The following is a 24275-nucleotide window of genomic DNA, read 5'->3' as shown; positions in this document are numbered from 1 at the left end:
TTCTCAGCAAAGAGGCGCTGGAAAGTGAAGAGGTCTCACTCCGCAGCTAATCCCGGGGACCTCAACTGTCAGTCAGCGTGTGCTGCCGTTTTGTGTCCATATTATAATTTCAAAGTGCGTGAGTGACACGAAAGCGAACATTTAATTGATTTGACCAACCTTGATATTACGACAACAGCCTACTGTAGGGATGACTGTTGGTGCTTTCACAAAAAATATTACCACAAATAATAATTAGTGACGTTGATATAATGATAAAGTGGGAGGGATATAACAATATATCAAATATCGCAATAAAAAATGTCCCTCTACTGTACCAGACCGTGATGATATCTATACCCACATGGTAATTTTTAAAAATATCTTGCTGTACATGTGAGATTTATTATTTAATAAAGGACTTTTTCAAGTTGTAATTTTTCTTTTCTTTTTTAATGTCACAATAAATATTGTATCGTGGACTTTATATAATGTTATCATTGTCCCTGGTAAGTTAAAAATAAAAACTAAATTAGATTATTTTACTGTTATGCAGGATTTAAAAACAACTAAAAAGACAGCACTTATGCTATATCATGATATAACTATATCTAAAATGATATTTCATCTCATGGTTTCTTCTCTCAAGTTTCTAACAATTAGTTGTGCCTGACTGTATGAAAAGATTAAAAAAGAATTAAAAATTTTTAAAAAAAGCTATTATCGACAATATTGTGATTTTTAAAGAAGTTACATCTTGACATACACTAATAATAATACAATACAATACAATGATACAATAATAATTAGCTTTTCCTAAGCTATTAATATTAGGTTTCCATTTTTAAACAGACAGTGGTCCAAAAGTCACATGAGGACATGATGTCAGTCAGTTCACACTTTGCATCATTTCTTGTTAATAAACTTAATTAACATTTCCTGCTGCCAATAAACTGCCACAGTGTATTGTTAATTATTAACACATTAATTAAATTTATACGTGATTTAGATTAATTCCAATCAAGAAAAACTGTTTCAGAGTTACACATTTCACATATAAAATTCATATTGTTGGCGGGTAGTTTTGTTTTCAGAGCTGTATAGTTTGGTCTCCATGGTAACAGCTTGTGTGTGTGTGTGTGTGTGTGTGTGTGTGTGTGTACGTGTATGTGTATGTGTGTGTGTGTGTGTGTGTGTGTGTGGGTCAAATAAGAACAAAGTGCAGGAGTGAGGTGTGAACGCCCACTCTCTGTCACAGAGGGGAGGAGCTATTTGATATTTCAACGCGCAGAGTGAATCATCTGTCAGACATAGACAAGCTTTGATTTCTTGGCGAAAGTAGCAGCGCGTCCCCTGCCGGCAGATCACGGCTACTGCACGCGCTGAGGAGGTGAAAGTGAACTTGGTGAGTCGTGACTGAAATGAATTTGTTTACTAATCCCCCTTGTAGGAGCGGGGAGGTTTCTGCTGCTGCACCGCTGCTTCAGGAAGAGGTCAAAGGTCATGTGGTCTGGAGCTGGTTGGAGTTCCCACCTGGATCTGAAATTCACTTTTTAAAATGTAAACATCCACCAGCCACTCATAGAGAAATGCTCAAATTCACCAGAAACGCCACAGTAAATCAATATTTTGTGCTCATTTATTCACCCTGCTTTCAACCATGCACACACGTGTTAATTAAAAAAAACAATTTCCTGGAGAAAATATGTGGACCTCTCAGCCTGAAGCACAGGAGGACAGTGGATAGAAACAGCAGAAGACTAGAAAGCATAAAATTAAAAACAATATTCTTTTTTCTTTTATTCTTTTTAGAATAATTTTTGATAAATAATTTTTTCTTTTATTGCAAATTTATTCTCTTGACAAAAAGTACAAAAGAAAGAAGAATTTATCAGTTAAAAAAAACAATCAAAATCATGTGTAATTTACTCCTGCCAAACCTTTTAGTTCTTTATTTTTAATACTATTATGAGTAATAAGATATATTAATACAAATTGGCATTAGACTATTTAATGGACATTATGCCTAGGAGACATTATGCTTTGACTGATATTGCAATTGCGATATAATTAGAAGGAATGATCATTTTTAAATTGTTATTTGCCCTTCTTCCTTTGAAACATTATAATGGCATGATGAATGAATGGTGTGATTCTTGCAGGGATCTATAACAAACAGATGTTTCCTGAAGTCATTAGAGTTAGGACTGCAATGTAGATCAATTTCATTATTGATTAATCTGCCCATTTTTTTTATTTTTATTTTTTACATGATTAATGAGTTAAGTTTTTGGTCTATAAAAAGTCAGATTTTTTATTTAAAAAATAATTAATTGATTATCAAAATAGTTGGTGATTAACTTAATAGTCCCACCTGCGTACCATTTGAAAATTGCAGTGGGCCAGATTGAGATTTTGATAAAATTTTGATTAATTGTTCAGCTCTACAGCCTGCTTTAAAGAAAAATATTTTAGTAATGATTCGTGTTGATGTTTTTAGTGATAATAGTCATGATTAAAAAGAATATCAAATATGTATTTAGACTAAAAACAGGATAACTGCCTCGTGTTTGTGTCTCCACCAACCAGTCCAGTTACAAACAAGATACGAGTCTGCAGGGGTGGAAGTAATGAATTACAAATACTCAAATTACTGTAATTAAGTAGTATTTTGGGGTACTTGTACTTTTATGAGTAGATTTTCAAGTCTGTACTTTTACTTGTACTTAAGTATTCATTATGCCATGTAAGCTACTTAGTTCCTTTTAAAATCATAGTTGAGTACTGAGTACAATTTGAATTAATATCCAGACCTTTTATCTGCATTTTTGTAGCCAATAAAGTGGTTTGATAGCAGAAAAGCCAATGAAAACCAGGACATATGGACAAACAAAACAAAACAAAACAAACAAACAAACAAACAAGAAAGTCTATTTGATGACTGATCTTTAATTGATTTTTCATTAAGAATTTAACCAGTTAAAATGTATTCATGGATATTTAATCAATAGTCGTGGCAGTAACTGCACCTCATCTAGCTTTGTTTTGTCTGTTGGAGACGTTTGCTGAATAAGGAAATAAAAACTAGAAATGAGAGGAAAAAAAACAGCCAATCAAAATGAGGGGAAAAAACACTTGTTTTGTATCAGATCAGTTATTAATGATTAATTGATTGTTAGAGTTTTAAAGCAAGCAAGTTTGAAAAGCAAGACCTAGTCTGGAGAGTTGAAAGTAACTAATACTCTGAGTAGTTTTTTTTGACAAATACTTTGTACTTTTACTGAAGTATTTTTCTAACACTAGTACTTTTTTCTTGTAATTGAGTAACATTTTAGCAATGTAATAGTACTTGTACTTGAGTACAGATTTTCAGTTCTCTTTCCACCACTGCATGTCTGTACTAAAGACGCTGAAGGAATTTAATATGGAACTTACCACTTTAATGACTTTAGTAAAAGATATTATTTTTTGGCAACATTTTTCACTCTACATGTGTGATTCCAGTGAATAACTTCAGGCAGAAACACACTGTCTTCACTTAGAGACTATTTTCACAGAGGACAGAGGACTGACAGAGAGCTGAACATTATGATGTCACATTGAAGTTGACCTTTGACCTTTTGGATATAAACTGTCATCACCTCATCAGTTTATCCTGTTAGAATCTTGAGTTTAACAGTTGGTCTGTGTAGCTCACATTAGCAGTCAGTCTGGCCTGTAAATGTTTGTTTAAATTAGATGTTGACTTGTTGGATGATGACAGTATTTTTCACAGCTGAAGACAGAACTGTCCCTGTGCTGTCATGTTGTTCATCTTTTCTGATTTAAGGACAAAAATCATTTAAAATTGAAGTGAAACATTTTTTACAGTAGGTCAGATAAGTGTCGTGAGACTCGTGAAGTGTTGTAATATTTGCACACTGTGCATGGTAGTATATCATTCTTTATTTCAAAATGTATTTTAAATTGTAATCCTGTTGATAATCCCCATGTTAACTAAATGGATTCAGATTATTCTTTTTTTCTGTAACTGTAATGAAATACTTACCTTTTCTGGGATACTAATTATGTAATCCTGTTTCATGTAATCTGTTACTCCAGTCAAAACTTTTCTATTGAAACCAAAAAAAAAAAAAAAAAAAAAGAACAGTCTCAGTCACTAAATGATCTGGAAAAACTATTTTATGTTTAGTTCAGTCTTTCACACATCATCACAATACAAAATAGAACATATTTCATACATACAACACAATAATTAAAATTATCGTTCTTAAATTGACTTTGGATCAAAGACTTTGGGGTTATAATTACAAAAATACACGTCTAAGTGCTGCTGTTGAGAAAAACACACCACTGATTCACATCCACACCACATTTTCATCATCTTTAAAGGACATTCTGCACTTTTTCTGCTCTTGAAATCCTGTGACAGTGAGATGAATGAAGTCAAAAATAAATCAAAGCTGATCTTAAAGGGAAGATAGAAGGTTTCCAGCCAGCAGCTCTGACATTTCAGTGTGAAGCTCTGTAGTAAATTCCCTCTGACTGAACAACAATAAACAACAACAACAACAACAACAAACTGGCTCATTGTGTTTGTTCAGCGCAGCGTCTCTCTGCACAGCCTCCTCATCTAATAAAAGACTTCTTTTTCAGCTGTAGTGAAGGGAGGCAAATTTGGAGTTTTTCCCGTTTGAACACAAAGCCTTTTCTGTTTCTGCCTGTTCATCAAAGAAAAGAAAAAAGAAAAAGAAAAAGAGAAATGACATATTTTCACATCTGTCTGCAACTCTGTCAGGACGCATTTTCACAGCTGCAAACTTAAATATTTGCTTTTTTTTGTGAAAAATGTGATCATGTGAGATGATTTTTGACAGGTAACTCTGGTCACATGTCCCAGTGGGAGGGGCTTTGAAGTTACTATTTGGCTGTTTACATGACCTACATGTCTGCAAAAATACGGAGCAGTGTTAGGGCTGAGCGACAGGGAGAGAAGGCTGAAATGTTGACAATAAAGCTGAAATGTCAAAATATTTGTATTTATTTATTTAGAGAAATGAAAATGAGCTTATAGGCAAGTCTAGCTCTGTGGGTGGACTGTATATATGCAGGAACTGTATGTATAAACTCTTTGTATCCAAGACAAATTTCCTTAAGGACAATAAAGTCTATCTTATCTTATAACCTAACTCTGGTAAGGCTGTGGAACGGCACATTCTTGCTGTCACATAAACAAATTTAAAAAATAAAATGATGAGAATAAAGTCAAACTTTCAGAATTAGTGTCAGTGTCAGTGTATTATTAAAATTTCAACTTAATTCTTAAAATGCAAAAGCAAACAAACAAACAAAAAAAACCCCAAAACAATTGTTTTCTTTTTTTGCCGGGCCCTAATACTTAAAGTTCAACTTTATTCTAGAGCTGCAATGATTAATCAATTATTAAATAAATTGCCACCTATTTTGATAATGGATTCATCTGTTTGAGGAATTTATTTATCTTTTTAAGAAAAACAGTCAAATTCTCTGATTTCAGCTTCTTAAATGTGAATATTTTCTGGTTTCTGACAGTAAACTCAATATCTTTGAGTTCTGGACAAATCAAGACATTTGAGGACGTCATCTTGGACTCTGGGAAACACTGATCAGCATTTCAATTTTCTGACATTTTTGAAACCAAACCAAACCAAAATTGACCAATTAATCGACTGATGAACAAAACAAACCCGCTTTGCTGCTGCGCCTGCACCTCGGAGATTGTTGCTAACTTTGGTTGCTGTGGGACAGTAATTTTCAAAGCATTGTAATGAATTTTAATGATAATTAAAAACGGTAATACTAATAGTCAGGTATTTTACCGCGGTTTATGATAAAACTGGGAATTGTTTCATCCCCTAGCTAGCTTGCCATACTTCATCAGCTAATGCAATTCAAGATGCTAAGCTATGTATTAATAATTCAGAGTGTGAATTTTACCCAGCAATAAATGGTGCATAACATAACTGTCACTTTCTACAAGCCAAGCGCAACACAAGGCAGCGGCAGCTAAGCTGAGGTTAGACAGCTAGCTGTAACTTAGCTATGCAGCACGGACAGGTGTTGCTTAATGGAAAGCTAGTCAGTATTTTGGAGCAAATAAAATCCAGAAACGTTACAGATAGTAACGATATTCTACATGTGATTGTAATTCATTTTCCAGCATTCAGTGATTATTTCAGGGTTCAGTCTCGTGTGCGTCACATTACTGACTTACATTACTGAATTACAGTAAATTCTGCCACTAGGGGTCTCTGTGGCGTGGAATCATGGGAGTTGCTGGCCTCACCTTTAAGCAACCACTATAGCTGACAAAATCTATCTGATGTGACTCAGGCATAAATCATATTCATGGACGAAGTTTTATTCACGTTACGTTTAGTCATGTTCGCCAACTACCTCCCTCACTGCTAGCAGCCAGCTAGCAGCAGCTGGCAGGGGACGCACCGTTACCTTGAATTAATTATGGATCTCTCTGGTTTCTTTGAATTGAAACACAACTCTTGGTTTTATGACAGATTTCTTTGCCACATGTCTGTTTCTGTGGTTACAGTTTGATGAAGAGCACGGCGGTGACCACGGCGAAGCCCACCAGCAGCATGGCCACCTTGGGGATGCGGTTCCTGCTGGAGCTGAGCTCGTGCGGCAGGATCTCCATGAAGGTGATGTAGATGAAGGTTCCTGTCGCCAGCCCCTCCAGCGTGGAGCGGGCCAGCTGGTGCTGCGGGGACGCCTTCGTCTCGGTGAGGCTGACGCCCACGCCGATGCCCACCGGGGACATGGCGGCGAACAGCAGCAGGCAGCCAGCTATCACCGACCGCCGCAGCCGGATCTGAGACAGCTTAAAGGCCAGGCTGAATGAAATGATGCTCTTGTGGATCATCAGCGCCAGGCAGATTTCCAGTACCTCCTTCCCATCTTTCAGCAGCCCCACCGCCAAACCCTCAAACACCGAGTGCAGGGACAAGGAGAAGACCAGGATGAAGGCGCGCAGGGCGGACTGGGAGTGGACGCCATCAGACTCCTCTGACCCACGACGGCGATGGAAGTGATGATGGTCGTTCTTGTCATTTGCCTGGATGCTGGAGTCCACCAGCAGAGCCCGGCGCTCGTCCCTGTGAGAGGACGACTGGTCTTTGAAGGCCAGGACGATCTGCTCCAGGACCAGGACCAGGAAGAAGCCCATGGCCATGATGAACTCGGGCAGAGGGAACTCGAGCTGCGAGGTGACAAGGAGAGTTCAGTTTAGTCCAATTAATCCACAAACTGGAAATAAACCTGTCCCTATCTGTCTCAGTGACACAATCTGTCCACCAAGACTCACAACAGAAACATCATCTCTGGTGAGTCTGATCCGTGGAAAAATAGATCGACTTTAATAAGAAGACGTTCACAAATGTTGGCGACTTCACAGGGTTTTCCCTGAATGTCTTTTATGTCCTTATTTATCTTGTTACATATTTTTCATCCTTATTGTTGTTTTTTTGTCCTGGTATGTTTTCTTCTTCTTACCTCTTTTTCAACTTCTATGTTGTTTTCTGTCTTGTTACATTTTTTCATCTTTTACCATATTTTTCATCTTGTTGTTTTGCTACATCGTTTGTGGTCTTGTTACGTCTTTTCTGTCATGTTAGGTCTTTTACATCTTTTTCATTGTTCCGTCTGTTGTGTGTGATTTGCACTGATACATCAAGAAATCGTCTTTTCTACGTGTTACTGCTCCGTCCATTAAGGCTGAAATCTTGATTTCTTTATTTTGAAGGCGGAGCACAATGATGCAAAATGAAGATAATAAATTATTCCACAAAAATGCATTAAAACTAAAGTAACAAACCTGTTTTGAAAATGTATGGAGTAGGAAGTACAGATAAATGTGTTGGTAAATGTAGGGAGTAAAAGTAAAAAGTTGTCAGAAAAATAAATACTCAAGTAAAGTATAGACACATTCTACTTCTGTGGTAACTAAATATTTGTACTTGTTACTTCCCACCTCTGAACATGGGTGCCATGCACGGTGTACACAGTGACAAGATCAGAATTTGACAGACCGATTTTATACCAAAATGCAAAGATTCTGATGAATTACACTCTTAATTTCAACACAAAAGCACTCAGGTGCAGATTGTGCACATTTCACTCTCCTGGCTCTACTTTTTGATAAAAGACAACAAAGATGAAGGAAAAGAACTTTCCAATGTGAGAGTGAACAGAATATTAAAATTAAAAGAAAAGAAGAAGCGCTCAAATCCAACAAAAACAGGTGTGTCTTATTTGTGCAGCGCAGCAGCTTTATGATGTTTGGTATTGATTCAGAGTCACTGGGTCACAAGCTATTGGAAAATCTGAAATTATTCTTTTCAAATATTTATGTAAAATAAATTAAATTAATAAGTTTTTTAAAAATAATATTTTTAATAACATGTGAAATTCAGCACAAAGTTTTTGGCATAAAAAAGCCTTTGCATATTTGTTGGAATTTTCAACTAAGGTGGCAGCTAATAATCCAAAGGTTTTCCACCTCAGAGCTACACATGCAGAGGAAACTCTGCTCCAAATGGCAGCAAGAATATAAGCTTTTTTAAAACTATGAATTGTCTTCTTTTCCCAGAATTCTTGTACAGTAATGTCAGCAAAACTATTTATAAAGTGCTGCAGGGATAACAGGGATTATTTTAGGTTAATGTTTACATTTCTAGCTTATATCGTCTATAAAAGTTGCAAAAACTGATCTGCTTTCACCATCTCTGTCAACACAGGACGACAAAACTGCTGAAGAGAGCAAACCAGCGGATGTGGAGAAGATTCAGGTCAGAGATAAGGATGAAGAAAAACCTCACAAACACACACACAGACATTTTAATCTCATTAAAATATGAACAGACAGCATGTGGTGCAGGACATCAGGAGCAACAGCTCAGGAACATTTGAGCAGGGATGAGATGATAACAAATGCTAACTACCAGAGTGTGATAAAGAATGAACTCCAATTAAAGGTTTTCAAAATAAAAAATAACCTAAATATCAGTGTTTATCATCACATATTGATTTCTCAAATGTTCTTTTTGTCTTGCATCTGAATTTTCTCCATGAAGTTTGGGCACTTTGTAAAGTGGAATTAAAACCAGAATGCAACCATTTGGAAATATTTCTGAACTGTTCAAACTGATAAACTTTATGGTTTTTTTTGTAAATATACACTCATTCTGAATTTGATTCCTGCAACACATGCAAAAAAAAAACAAAAAAAAAAACAAAAAAACAAACAGTTGTTACAGGAGCAACAAAAGACCGTGAAAGTTGCTGAATGCTCCAAAAACACCTGTGTGGTAAACAGGTGAGTTGGTAACAGGTGACAGGATCATGATTGGGTATTAAAGGGGCGTCCTGGAAAGACTCAGTGGTTCACCAGCATGGATGGGGTGAAGTTCACCACTTTGTGAAAAACTGCAAACAGTCCAACAGTTTAAGAACATTTGTCGACACAAAACTGCAGGAATTTATAGATTTCACCATCTACAATCCATAATATCATCATATCTGACCTCTCAGGCAGCACTGCATTAAAAACTGCATTAAAAACCCTCATCATTGTATAAAGGATACTACATGGACTCAGGAACACTTTGGAAAACCATTGTCAGTAAACACAGTTTGTCTCTGCATCTACAAATGCAATTTAAGACTCTACCATGCAAAGAGGAAGACATATATCAACAACATCCAGAAACACTGCAGATTTCTCTGGACCCGAGCTCATCTGAGACGGACTGACGCAAAGTGAAAAAGTGTACTGTGGTCTGACGAGTCCACATTTCAGACTGTTTTCACTAATCATGGACGTTGTGTCCTCCGGGCTAAAGAGGAAAAGGACCATCCAGATTGTTCCCAGCACTAACTTCAACAGACAACATCTGGTTACCCATGACATCATGAGTAACTGTCACATCTGTATAGGCGCCATTAATACTGGAAGGTTTAAACAGGTTTTGGAGCGACATATGCTGCCATCCCAGATGTCTTTTTCAGACACGCCCCTGCTTATTTCAGTGAGACAACACCAAGACACATTGTGGACGTGTTCCAGCAGTGTGTCTTCGTAGTAAAAGAGTTCAGGTACTAGACTGACCTGCCTGCAGTCCAGACCTGTCTCCCATTGAAAATGTGTGATGCATTATGAAACGCAAAGTATGACAACAGAGACTGTGGACTGTTGAGCAGCTGAAGTCGTATATCAAGAAAGAAAGAGAAAGAATTTACCTTTAAAACTTCAACAGTTAGTGTCCTCAGTTCCCAAACACTGACTGAGTGTTAACAGAAAAGCTGATGGATCACAGAGAGAAACATGATCCTGAAACAACTTTTTTGAAACTTGTTGCAGGCATCAAATTCAGAATGACTGTAGATTTACAAAAAACAACAAAGTTTATCAGTTTAAACATTAAATATCTTTTCTTTGTGCTGGATTCAGTTGAATATAGGTTGGAATGTTTTTGAAAATCATTGTATTCTGTTTTTATTACATTTAACACAATGTCCCAACATTTTTGGAACTGGGGTTGTCCATATTTTTAAATTTTGGGGTGAACTGTCCCTTTAAAAAACTTTTTAACTTACTGCTACAATCCTGTGGGGGTTAAGAGCCTTTTGCACATCATATAGTCATAGAGTGTTAAAAAAAATACTGACAGGTGAATATTTGAGAGCCAGAATATTTTGATGTGATTCATAAAAAAACTTAAATAAACACTTGAACATCTGACAAGATGATTTTACAACCTTTGCAAAACAAGTGGTGGAAGGAATAAAAACACATCAAACAGTGTGGAGAGAGGGAGGGAGGGAGGGAGGAGAGAGAGAGAGAGAGAGAGAGAGAGAGAGAGAGAGAGAGAGAGAGAGAGAGAGAGAGAGAGAGAGAGAGAGACCCACACACAGTGTTACCACAGTATTTAACTTTTGCCTGTTGAAGCAGGCAATACTATTTGTGAGGGAGGAGAGAGAGATTCCCGTTAACCCCCCCCCCCACACACACACGGTTTCCCAGCAGTGTCTTTTTTAGCGTCGACCTTCAGCTGCTCTCCTCCTAAAAATCTGACAGTTTGCAGCCGTTTTAAAAAGGTCCAGTTTTCTTTCACAAACTCCACATTAGATCGTGTTTTCAGCTGCAGCTCGCAGCTCGTCTGTCTCGCAGGGCGACTGCCATAAAATCTGTTAGCAGTCGTCATGCATGGAGGATAAATCACATTGACTTCAGTGATCCTTTGAGTTTTCCTCTAGCGCCACTAGCAGGTCGAAGTTTTCAGGTATCTGGTGAAATATCTCAATATCTACTTGATAAATTGGCTCAAAATGTGCAGCTGCAGACTTTGCTTCTGTGTGCATGACTTCATTTACAAATAAAGCAGATTTTGTCTAAATTTCTGGTAACATTACTGAGAACACTCAGAGGAGAGCGCAGCCTTATTCTCCCTGCAACAAGTTGCCTTTCATTTTTCATAAATTATACAAAAGAATGCAACTTTTTTTTTTTTTTTTTTTTTTTTTGCAATTTTCTCTTGGTCATTTCATTGTGAAAAATGTATTGGAGACTCCGCTCTGAGAAAAGACGTGAGAAACTGACAGTTAGCCTGAAGATCCTGGTGTAAGTTCACCCCTGGATGTCTGAGTCTGAGGTTTGGGCAGGTTACAGTAACACCAGGGTGTTCAGAAATACAGACTGTGTGATTTTTAATACCGTCTTAAATACAGACTGACAGGACGACGCTGTGTTGTAGTGTGCAGCTTCCACCACCAGGGGTCACTCTCTGAAAAACACGAAGTATTTTGGATTCAGTCCTGATGATAAAAGTTATGACCATGATGATGTGATATTCACTGAGGTCTGAACAAAACAAACATGTTTTCTTTCATCTGGAGGAGAAGATTTTTTTTTAGGTCAGGTCATCTCTGCAGCTCTACAGTACCTCATCAAAATGATGTTTTCTCATACATTTAAAAAAAATTGTGATTTGGATATTGTGATTTTATTGCAAATGCGATCAACTGTGCAGCCGTACTCGTGCGTGGTCAGAGTAGTGCATCATAGTGAGTGTGTAACTTTAGCAAGTGGCTACTGAATTTGTCAGTTTGGCAGTAAATGTTCAGTTTAGGTTTGAGTTTGTCAGTGAATAAAAGCTACAGTTTCTCAGGATCAAGGCGGAGCCAGCTGCAGGAATAGCGTCTCCATGACGATCAGCTTACTGTTTTACATAAATACTGCCATAATACCATATACCCCCGTATGGTATGAAGGAGTGCACGCCATCTGAACCAGGTGTGTGCGGTGTGATGGTGTGTGAGCACAAGTGAACGGCATGTTGGGACTTCAGGAGACTTATGGAAGGCGGCATTTTACGTTTTTTTTCAGTACTCTTTTTTTCGTGCTTCTGCTTAGAGAATATTGGAAGGACTGAAGTCTTGTGAGTAAAGATCTGAGTCTTTATGAAGCAGGAGTTTTATTTCCTCTCCTTCAGACTCTATAGTTCTTTCTGTCCGCTCAGCGTTGTGTTGGTTTATGGCAGTTTGTCACGTGGATGACGGCTCGCGTGCTCCTGATGCTGTTTTAACTTCATCAGAGTAAAGGTTCAAAGTCTGGACGTGTGGGATCTTACTGTGATTCGTGCGTTGCTGAAGGCCTCGTTGATGCCCTGCAGGTAGTCTGGCAGCAGACCCAGCAGACAGGTGGCCATGAAAACTCCTCCAGCAAAGCAGCTGATCAAACTCCTCAGCCTGTGCCGCACATCTGCAACACCAACATCTGGGATCAACGTGACTGCAGACTGGACTATTAGATCTACAAATATGGATCAGAGCTGGCTTCTCACCTGGGTCCACGCAGCACGAGCCCGCTCCCCGGACGATGCAGAGCGGAGCCAGTCCGAACAGCAGCGTGACGGACAGCAGGACCACCAGCGCTCCCAGTTTGATCTCCAGGGCGGGGACGTCGGCCGGGTTGACCTGCAGCGCCGGCGTCTCCCTCCCAGGAGACAGGGGGTCAGAGGAGGACATCTTTAATCTGGTTTATCTTCACCTGCTCCGTCACTTCAGAGTCAGGCAGCAAGAAGGAGGAGGATGAAGAGGAGGAGGAGGAGAAGGAGCACTCAAACAGTCGCCATGGCTCCACACCGGAGATGAGAGTCTGTCAGACAGATAAAATATTCAGTTAAATCCAAACTGATGTTGTCGCGTCTATCATCTGACATCATTCTGGTCTTTGAGCAATATTTTCTGATAATTTATGGATCAAACAACTAACTGATTAGTGGAAAAAATATTGCCAGATTGATCACTAGTTGAAAAATAGGTCCAAACGTGGAACAGGTGGAGCTCACATTTTCATGTTTTTTATTTTTGGACCCGTTTTTCTACTGACAGGATTATGACAGGTTTAATTCATTGATAAATAGTTACTAGTTATTAGTTACTCTTGTTCTTAACTTAGATTCTTTCTGTTGTTCAGGGGTGTGCAGCCTGTGGCTCCGGGGCCACATGCGGCTCTTTAGCTCCTCACCAGTGGCCCCCTGTGACTTTAGTGGAGAAATTATTCTTTTTAAACATTTTAATTTTCATTTCTATTTGTTGTAGGTCTATGAAAAGGTGAGACAACCCCAACTTTGAAGGCAAAGTACTGAAAAAGATTTTGAGTTTTGAACCAAACTTTCAAAAGTTTTGAACAAGTTTTACCAACTATTGATCTTTTGAGATAACTCAAAAATCTATTGCAGTACGCTGTTTTGAAATTTTTGCCTTAGCTAGTTGTAAAAATAAAAACAGTGCAATGTGATTCTTACCAACTCTAAAAATATATAACCTATACACCGATTTCTTTTTAATAGTTTGTCAACTAAATTGTGCGTCATAGCCTCCATCTATGGCTCTGTGCATTTTTCTCTAAATTTTCATCAGATTTTTTTTCTTTTTTTGACCAAAAATGTCTCTTTTGCTCATGAACCCGTTTTTTTGCATTTACTCCTTATACACTTTACTTTTTAATTTTTTTGTATTTCTCTTATTTTTGATGTTCTAATGTCATAATTCTTGGATCCCAAACTGGAGGACAGGCCCCCTGGGGGGCACAAAGTTAAATTAATATGATTTATATTGGCAAAATACACAAACAAGAGTAGATATGCAATAATGTATTGATTATTAATGAACTATAAAATTAATAACAAACTGATTTGGAAATTGAATAATTGTTTTGATTCTTTTTTTTTTTTTTCAGAACATTCTTTGGTTTCAGCTTCTTAAATATGAAAATTTTCTGATTTCTTTACGCATTTGTGCTAAAGATTTCTGAGTTGTGGACAAAACAAGACATTTGAGGACGTCATCTTGGACTTTGATCAACCTTTGCTGATATTTTCTGGACCAAACAACTAATCAATTCGGGGAAAAATATTGCCAGATTGATCACTAGTTGAAAAATATGTCTAAACATATGAAAACAGGTGAAGCGCACAGACTTAAGTATTTTTCATTTGGCCCCCAAAAAAGCTAGAAACGGCCCTGCAGCAGACATCTGCTTCAGGAGAAAAGACGTCAGAGAGTTTTTTTTAAGAACAGATAAGTTTCACGGATTCCGTTACCACGGAAACAGAAACCAAAATTAAAAACTTTTAATTTACGGGAAACAGGCTGAATAAAATCTGAGTTTTTACTGATCTTTACTGAAACACGATCGCAGCGCGTGAGACTCCTGAGAAGATGGAAACTTTGATGAAACTTCTTCGGACCTTCGTGTCTTTTTTTTTTTTTTTAATTATTATTATTATTTCCGCTTCGTTATAAAAGCGTTTCGTACCTGAATCCGGGTCCGACAGCGGTTCAGTTCAGACTGACGCTCCTCAGTAGAACCAGATTCTACTGAACAAAATCCACTTCAGTGTCTCTCTGCTCGATGTCGTTATCAGACATGATGTCCGGGAAGTGGTGACTCAGTTCCCATCAGCTGATCCCGCTTTATGATGGAGCTGCTGTCGAGTACGTCACAGCAGCACGTTACGTTTCCGGTTTTCAAAATAAAAGCTGAACTCTCTTGTTTCGCTATCAGGAGCTGCTCTGCTTGTTTTTTATTTGTTTGTTGATATTTTTAAAAACAAGCAAAGTCAAGACCGACTTGATTAGTCTGGACTTTATTTTGCAGCTCATTTTATTTACTGTACATGGTGTTGTTCAATGCACAGCAATGCATCATGGTCTATAAGATCATCCCTATGTTTGTATCGTGGCTGAGAAGCACATATCTCTAAAAAGTCAGACAAACAGCCTGTTTTTATCTTTGTGATGACACATGTTCCAGCTGATCCAGGAAGTTGTTTTTTTTAAATAATTTATTTAGATGAAGAAGGAGAAGTTGTTTCTCAACACATAAAGAAAAACTTCATCCTTCAGTTTATCACAAACATCCAACACATCTGGAGATACATGGTTTTCACTGGACAGGGAAGAGTTTGAAATTTGTAATTTGAAAAGTAACTAAAGCTGTCAGACTATATATGCTTTTATTTTGGTGGAAACATCCTGATTTCCGGTGTTGCTGTGTGTAACTCTGTGTCTTGACAGAGCTGCAGGGGAGGAGGATCTGTCCAGCTGCAGATCCTGCTGCTTACTTTTCATCACTTATTAACAACAAAGAGTCAGAGATCACATGAATAAATGTTGAAAACGCTTTGAGTCCAGAGGAAGAATAAAAACTGAACATCTTTTGATTTTTTAACTTTATCTTGCACATCTTCCTGTTGTTAACTTGTACATTCCTGTCTCACATTTTACACACTAGTGAGTTTGTACAGCTCATTCCCTCATTTATTAAATAACACCATATTTATACATATTGTTTCTATTTTTTTGCATGGTAAAATTTTCTATTTGTTTTGTTTTTGTTTGTTTGTTCTTCTGCACCAACGTACCACAGCAAATCTGTTGTTTGTCAGAGAATAAAATATTAAACAAAAGCAAATGAAACCAGACAGAAATTGATCATTTTAAATATGTTGTATGAAAATATATACAGTATACAGGATATAAAACGTGTGTGTTTGAACATGAAGTGATTTTTTTTTAAAATCTTTTTATGCCTCTTTTATGATTGTGATAATCAAAGCTTAAAGTCAACACAAACAAAATTGTTTCTCTCAGTGCAGATTTTTATAGCAAATTAAAATTAAATTATGCATGTTGCCCTCGGAGGCAGCTGACAGAAAGAACCTGACATGTAACAAAAAAGGAACGGGACAGAACTTTGTGACGTCACTTCGGGCTGAGGGACATTTTATCCATCCTCTAGATGACAGAGTGGAGGAGATGGTCACATGATCATTTTACTTTTTTTATGTCAAAACAGCATCAAACACTTTAATGTAAACTATGTTTTCTCTTGCAGCTGCTGCATCCATGATCCACGTAATAATAATATTTATAACATTTATGATAAGTGAGATAAATAGAAAAAAAAACATGTCAGTGAGAATAAATAAAATAAAGGGTTAAAAATGCAGAGACATCACATGATGTCGCCTAATCAATATAAATAAAGATGGAATAGATAATAAGACAATATCATGTAATGTGAATATAAATAAACACAAAGAATAAAAAAAGATTCAAATGGTTTTAAAAACAGTTTAATTTAAAAAAGGATTTAATTTGTTAATTGACAAAAAGATAATCCAGGTAAACAATAGCAGCACAAATGAAATTTAAATGACACAAAAAACTTACATAAAACATAAAAGGAAAGTACTGACATCAAAACAAAACAAAACAACATGTAAACAATTATAAACATCAGTCAGAGGCTTCAAGGAAAAAAGTTACGTAACTTTTCAAAAACGTTCAAGAACATTTCTGTTTGTGAATAAAAAACTTTGCATACAGAATAATAAAATGAATCAGACATTCAAGAGCAAAGTCATTTCAGAACAAAAAAACAAAACTCCTGGGGTTCCCCTGGAAACTCGTGGTAACACCACAGAGCTATGAACTGTGGGTAATTCCCTCAGGCAAATGCAGACTGAGGAAAAGTGTCTCTGTGAGACAGACAGTCCTCATGGACTTCATGATTTCACAGTGTGACTGTCAACCCTCCTGAGACTCGCGTGTTTCCTCCTGGGATCACAGCTCTGCTGTATTCCTCATGATTTTTTTCCTTTTCACTCACAGCCTGTTTCTGTTTCTGCACAGCGTGAAGAAATCTGCTGTCTCCACCTGAAAAACACCAGAGCTCTACCAAACAAGAACAAGAACAAGAACAAGAACAAGAACAAGAACAAGAACAAGAACAAGAACAATTCCTGTTTCTTCTTCTTCCTGAGTCTCCTCAGCTCAGGCACACGTTCTGACAGGTTTACCTGTAGAGGTGTGGTCTGAACCAGTGATGCGCTCCGTCAGTTTTAACTTTATCATCAACATTATGATTTTTAAATGGACAGTTGCTGTATAGTTCATATTTAGGCTACTTGCACAAATTACATCATTAGTTTAAAATGAACTTCATGAAAATTAAATATGAAAACAATGTTTCTGTGCAGAACACATCATGAGAATGTTGTCATTTCATCTGTTTATTCTTATCATGATGGAACCCTAATAAAATATAGAACCTCTTAATCTATTAATCAAGTTTGGGAAAAATTTAGGATTTTTTTAATGTCATGGAGATATGGCTTCTCTAATGGTCTGGTTAGTCTATAGTAGCCTGAACCCCTGAGTTAGCACACACACACACACACACACAAACACACACACACACACATACACACACACAGACACACACACACACACACACACACACACACACACACACACACACACACACACACACACACACACTCTGTGCAGCTCATCGAACTCAGGACCTTCAGTGCACATGTTTCTGTTTTTTTTGTTTTTTACGTTTTTCTTATTTTAAGTTTTGGTTTCCTTGTAAGTAGGAGGGTCGTTGTTACTCGTTGATTTTAGGCGAAGATTAGACTGATTTTCTGGTCCTCATTTTATTTAGGATCAAAATCACAGAAAAAGTCTGAGGAAAATATTCAAACATGCTCACAATCAAGACACCGTAATTATAATCATAATCATAAACTATCTTCCAGACATAGTATAATAAAAAAAACTTTATTGAAATAGGAGAAACTTCCTGCTGCCTCCAGCTGATATTTATTACTGAGGTTCATCTCATTTTGACTCAGTTTATCTTCTGTGTTGCTGATTATTTTCAAGGTTTTCATTTGCTGGCAAAAGACGTTACATAACAGATTAAAACAGAAAAACTCCCTTTACAAGAACATTTGTGAATAATTCAAGAACACTTGGAACCTGCACAAAGTACCTCTGGAACTCCAGTGGGAATGAAAACTTTAAGGACCAGTGTGTGGGATTTAGTGGCATCTAGTGGTGAAATTATGGGAGAAACTATACAGTTGGCCATAAAACTCAAGAAAAACGTGAGACCCTGTCTAGACCCAGTGTTTGGTTTGTCCATTCAGGGCTCCTGTAGAAACAGGATGGTTTGACATGGCGGCCTCTGTGGGAAGAGTACCTGCTCCCTCTGTGGATATCAAAGACTCATTCAAGGATAGCATAAGGAATAATAATAGTAATGTTAATAACTTTATTTGTAGAGTACTTAAAGACTGCAAAGGGTTTCACAAAATACATGAAAATAAAACAAAGAATAATTAAAAAATACAAATACAGAATAAAAAAGATGGGTAACTATAGAAAATATCAAAATATATTTATAAACATTATGAAACAACAAATCATGCATCAGAAAAGGCTTTCTTGTAAAAAATATGTTTTAAGTAATGACTTAAAAACAAGCTGGTAAGATTGGATTTTATACTCTGTATGAAAGGTGTTATACAAACAAAGGTTGATTGATTGATTGATTGATTGATATTACAATCTCGATCTTGATGGAGGAGAGAGCGGTTCAGAGGTCTGTCTCCAGTATGAGCTCCTCCCAGTAGTCCTTGAACAGTGACACGTTGCTGTTGTTCTCGCAGATCTGGTGCAACCCGGACCAGACCGCAGGATCCACGTAGGTGTAAAAGATCAGGTATCCTTGAAGCCTCGGCAGCAAAACTTCGAGCTGAGCCAGAAACAGGGCGCACACCGACGGCAAGCTGCGGCCGAAGATGTTGATGTTGAAGTGCAGGGCGTCGTGGCGGTAGGGGACAGCGTACGGCGTGGTGCACAGGCTGACGGCGGTGGGCTCAAACTCCCGGTCAACGATCCATGTCAGCCCCCTGCGGCGCAGCACCTCCAGGTTGGCCTCCACTGGCTTCAGAGGCTCCCAGTCATTGATGATGGTTTTACCGGGCAGCAGGTTGGAAACCACGTGGTCGCTCAGGATCAGAGTCTCTGCCTGCTGCTGGCTCAGGGTCACCGGGCCGTGAGGGGAGGAGTCAGTCTGAGCAGGGAGTCTGGAGCGAAGCTCAGCAACGAAGAGGTCAAGGTCAGCTGCCTCGCAGCACAGAGACAAGATGGCCTGCAGGGGGCGACAGTTAACATGACGAGTTCAGTCCTGAGCTCAAGACTCATTCTTTAAGTGATCTATTCTCTGCTAATTCTAATTTAAATCCAATTTTTTAAATCAACTTTGCTTCAGAAATGAAAGGGTTGCTGTTCTGAAAACAGTAAAATAGAGTTATCCAATCAGATTTTTTCTGTTTTTGTCTCTAGGCAGAGTTTAGAGCTGCTCACTCACTGGTTAGGACTTCATCACTGAGACAGAAGGACACAGCCTGTGTGTTTGTTTAGAAAGTTATCCAATCAGATTTTTTCTGTTTTTGTCTCTAGGCAGAGTTTAGAGCTGCTCACTCATTGGTTAGGACTTCATCACTGAGACAGAAGGACACAGCCTGTGCGTTTGTTTAGAAAGTTAACCAATCACATTCTGATTTACAGTGGGCGGGACTAAAAATAAACCCCTCAGTCCCTCCTGAAGGACAAAGATATCTTAATCTAGATGAAGCGTCCAGACAGACGATGTTGCTAGGTGGCTAACCTGACAGCGCTGCATTTTTCAAGATAGACTGCAGCTTAGCAGAGGATCTGTGTTATATAGGAGACTGAAAGGTTCCACATCCCGCAGTCTGTTAGAAAACAATTTTTCAGACACTTGAATCTTCTTTTTTAAAGCTCCTTCCATCAGTGCAGCTCAGCACACAGCTGTGTTGGTTCACAGAAATAATCTAACTGCAGATCTCATCTCATGTAACTGTGTGTGTGAGACTGAAACAGAGAAATAAGAAACTCAGAATAATTCATAGATATTATTACAGCTCTTAATGTCAAACACAAACTTCAGTATAACTGATCCAAACAATAGTAACAGAGTAAATGGCAGTTATCTACTGTTGGTTAAACATTAGTTATTCTGCTGTCATTGTGTGGTGTTTGCTGCCCCCTGCTGGGGTTTTTGTTTATGGCAACTACACACTTCAGACACGTCACAAGCTGTCTGCTGCAAAATCTTGTTCCATCTTGCTTCATTTTTTAGTGTCTGTTTAAATTCTGGCTGAACTGAAGTCCCAGCTGTAACTGTCACAGTTCGCCACTGTCAGCTGGTAACACACAAATGGATTAAGTACTTTCAAAACGTGTTCAATGAACAAATCATCAGTGGACGAGTACCATTTAGTTCCATTATATTGGAGAGACAACAGACATCTTTACAGCCGATCCAAAATTCATTAAAACTCAAAGGCATCTTGTTAAATGTCAATAAAAACAACAGACATTGTGTTCTTTGCTCTGGGGACCATGATTGGTCAAACTCACACTCACTGTGTGAGTCTGACACTGTGACACACCTCTTTAGCTACGAGTCGGTACTTGGCCAGTGTTTGTGTCGAAGGCTGGTCCCCTCGGCCCAGCCTGACAGCAGAGACTTGTGGGTAGTGGGAGCGGATGTAGTCAGTCACGTGTCTCTGGAGGGCGCCGGCGAGGCCGCGGCCTCTCAAATCAGGTGCCACCCTGAGACCCTGAAACACGACTGTCTCACCGCCATCAATCAGCAGAGCGGACTCCAGCGCCACCTACAGGTGCACACACACACACACACACACACACACACACACACAGACACAGGTGAGGCAGACTGTTGTTACTTTACCTTTCAGAAACAGAAAACCTGGTGGTACACGTTCGCTCAGTGTGTTCAGTTCTCACCACTCTGCCGTTCATCCTGGCGATGAAGACGAGGCGTCCAGGCTCCTGCAGCCAGCGGTGGAAGGTAACAGCCATGTAGTCCAGACCATCGAAGGCGTCACTGCTACATATGTTCAGGACCTAAAATCATGAATACAAATGCTGAGCTGTCAGAGGCCAAAAATCAAATATATATATATAAATATTTATTAAAGCTACAACAGGGAACTTTAACATTTTGTTGGTTCTGGAGGCCCCTGTGGTAAAGTTTCCACAGTAATAAAATTAAAATATCTTACATCTTATCTGAACTAAAGTATAATTCACTGTGACTTTGGGCAGGAAAATGTAAACACAGACTCATTTAATCTGATATCAAGGAGAAGCCGACCTGGTGGCGGACATCAAAAATAACTTTATATAGAACCAGCTGATCTTCTTTGTTTATGTGGGTCATATTGAGGCATCAGTATTAAACTGAGACTTTTTCAGAACCTGTTCAAAACTACTTGTACACTGTAAAAATAAGAATTGTTGATAAAACTCAAAATTTCAATGCAATAGAGCCCAACTCAAACTCTTATATTTGGAAATAAACTTTAAAAAGTTTTGCTGACCTTTAATATTAAGTTGAGATAATTTACTTTTCTTATTTAGATAAATTCGAATCTTTGATTTTTAGAAACCAAAAAAATGTATTTCAGAAATTGGTCACAGTGAGTTGTGAACCCAAGTTGTCATTATTTTGGTGCCTGAAAATGAAGTTTTTTTAATTGAAAATATTAAATATTAACCTGTCATTCACTTTCACTTCAACTAATTTACTCAGTAGTTTTTGTTTTTTTAAAAATACATCTTTGGGGGGATTTTAAAACTCAAAGATTATTAAACTGACACTTTTTTCAGAACCAGATAAAAACTCATTTTAGTAGCTTTAATATTTTCTTTTACAGTTTGACAAAAAATAGTAAATATTGGACCTGCTGGAAGTCCTGCTCCTCTGCCAAGCTGTACACCACATCACAACCTTCCTGCGCTGCAGACATCCAGAACTTCCAACTAAAACCCAGCTGATCTGACTCTGATTTCACACTCTGAGCTAAATAAATAAATTGAGAGCCACAAAGATTGTTTGAATGTTACTTCCAAAGTTTCATACACAGTTTTAAAAACGTTCCCACTGTTTCTTTTCCTGCTTTCTGTGATCTAGAAAGTTGTGTTTTTCTCCTGTTTAGGACGCTGCACTGCAGAGCCAGTAAAGCCACAGATGATCACATCTGGAGCACATCCTTCCTTTGACAACATCCCTTATGCTGGTTTCTCATTGGCTACAAAATATCTGTGTCCAATCAGAATCCGGCTGGTGGGAGGACCCTGTTGGTCTTCTTAAAGGTGAAGTGGATAAAAAGTGAATAGAAGCAGATAGAATCTAAAGGGTGACTCCTACTGGCTCAATCTTGGTATTTCATTAATCTGGAAAGATGTCAGAAAAGTGAAAAACACTTTCATCTCTCTGATATTTTGTTCAGTGTGAGTTATGTTAGTGAGAACATTCATCTCCTTTTTGATGGATGAACTCTTTCCTCTAAATCAGACTTCCTGCAAACTTAAACATGTTTTTTTGAGCTGTAAACTAAATTATATTAATGTGATAATTTTGACATTCCTTTAATAAAAATCTGCATTTCATTGGTTTAAAACACAGATCACAGGAGTTCACAGAATTTCTTTTGTTAACCCTCCCCTACTTTGTTTTTCTTATAAGTTAAGACAGAAGGGAAATGGCAGGGGACTGAAGGGACAGTCAAAGAGAGAGAGAGAAACCTCCCTTCTCCTCGACCCCTCTCATCCTTCCCAGTTTCCATTGTCATTGAGGAAAGACAACAAATGAGGTAACAGATGCCATTATATATTTTACTGTACAGCATTTAATAAGACTGGTGACATATTTTGACATCAATTTACATGCAGGTACAGGTTTTATTATATGATAGTATGTATTATTTTATGTTGCCATGGGTGCTGCCATTGTCAGACAGCTGCTCTTTTATGAAGTCAGGGAAAATTCAGACCTCCTGCGTTGTCTGGAACAAAGCAAAACTGTTAAAGTGAGCAATGACCAGCAGCCATGTGGCCACGCCCCCGACAGCAGTTCACCTGACTCCCCTTCCTCAATTCCTTTGACCACTTTTTAGCATTTTTCTGAGTTATAGTCAGACTTGGGGATGAAGTTACATGTCAACCACCAAAGGCAGACATCTTTACCACTGATATCTCCAAAATTCTGCAGCTCACACCAGAAAAATCTAGATGGATCAACAAGACAATGAACCAGGGGGATTTTTGGGTATTTCCGGGTATTTATTTATTTTTTTAAATCAGTTCAGACTTGGCATTAGAATGTGTCTCCACATGCTTCTCCAATGCTCAGATGTTGGTTGTTTTTAACCAGCGGCCCAACAGTAGCAGCAAACACACCGAGACAAACACACAAAGAAAGAAATAACTTGATTGCAGAACATTGGCTGAATTCACAAGAAGGCCCTTATAATTAAAAATTTTTCATGGACACTGCTTCACAAAGTTTGTAAAGTTTCTCCAAACTAAACACCTCACAAAGCTGTGTAATTTAAAAAGGAAATTTGGAGACTTTCTCCATGGGATTACAGCTTTAAACAGCTACTACAGCTCTGTCATAAAAGCAGACAGGGACTATTAGATTTTACATTTAGAGGCCAACACGTGTTTTAGTGTGTAATGGGGCTGTGTGAGGCGGGACGCAAGAACAAGTCAGTTCCATGAGAAAAAACAGTCACAATATCTTATTATAATTACAATATTTTGGAAACAAAAACTAATGAAATATCCGAAAACATAAATTTGGGCGTACAGCATGAATATATAGAGTGGTGTTAAAATGGCAGTTGTGTCAGTATTACAAAAAGAAATTAAAGTCCCATTATCTTTAGAATTGATATCCAAATTTTATATGCTTTGAATTATTGATGACCAAAACTGCCAAAGTAATAAAAAAATCAACCTTAATAAATAAATTCTCCCACAAT

At 38.0% G+C, this 24275-nt stretch overlaps 2 protein-coding genes across 2 annotated transcripts; both read right to left on the bottom strand.

Moving 5' to 3' along the window:
* Window positions 1–6379: 6379 nt before the first annotated feature.
* On the bottom strand, window positions 6380–15009 carry slc39a3 (solute carrier family 39 member 3). Its single transcript, XM_084727451.1, has 4 exons — window positions 14855–15009; window positions 12876–13189; window positions 12663–12793; window positions 6380–7234 (listed from the first exon to the last, which is right to left on the bottom strand). The coding sequence occupies exons 2-4, from the start codon at window positions 13057–13059 to the stop codon at window positions 6563–6565; spliced, it is 987 nt and encodes a 328-aa protein (XP_084583577.1). The 5' UTR covers window positions 13060–13189; window positions 14855–15009; the 3' UTR covers window positions 6380–6562.
* Window positions 15010–18843: 3834 nt separating this feature from the next.
* Window positions 18844–22305, bottom strand: nat16l (N-acetyltransferase 16, like). The gene is made up of 4 exons (XM_084727455.1): window positions 22191–22305; window positions 21232–21351; window positions 20874–21098; window positions 18844–19546 (listed from the first exon to the last, which is right to left on the bottom strand). Exons 1-4 carry the CDS (start codon window positions 22254–22256, stop codon window positions 18989–18991), a joined length of 969 nt encoding a protein of 322 aa, XP_084583581.1. The 5' UTR covers window positions 22257–22305; the 3' UTR covers window positions 18844–18988.
* Between the last annotated feature and the right edge of the window lie 1970 nt (window positions 22306–24275).

This window comes from Lutjanus erythropterus, chromosome 9 (genome assembly GCF_056507025.1).
Source record: "Lutjanus erythropterus isolate fLutEry1 chromosome 9, fLutEry1.hap2, whole genome shotgun sequence".
NCBI lineage: Eukaryota > Metazoa > Chordata > Actinopteri > Lutjaniformes > Lutjanidae > Lutjanus > Lutjanus erythropterus.
This window is presented reverse-complemented; position numbering and strand designations above follow the sequence as displayed.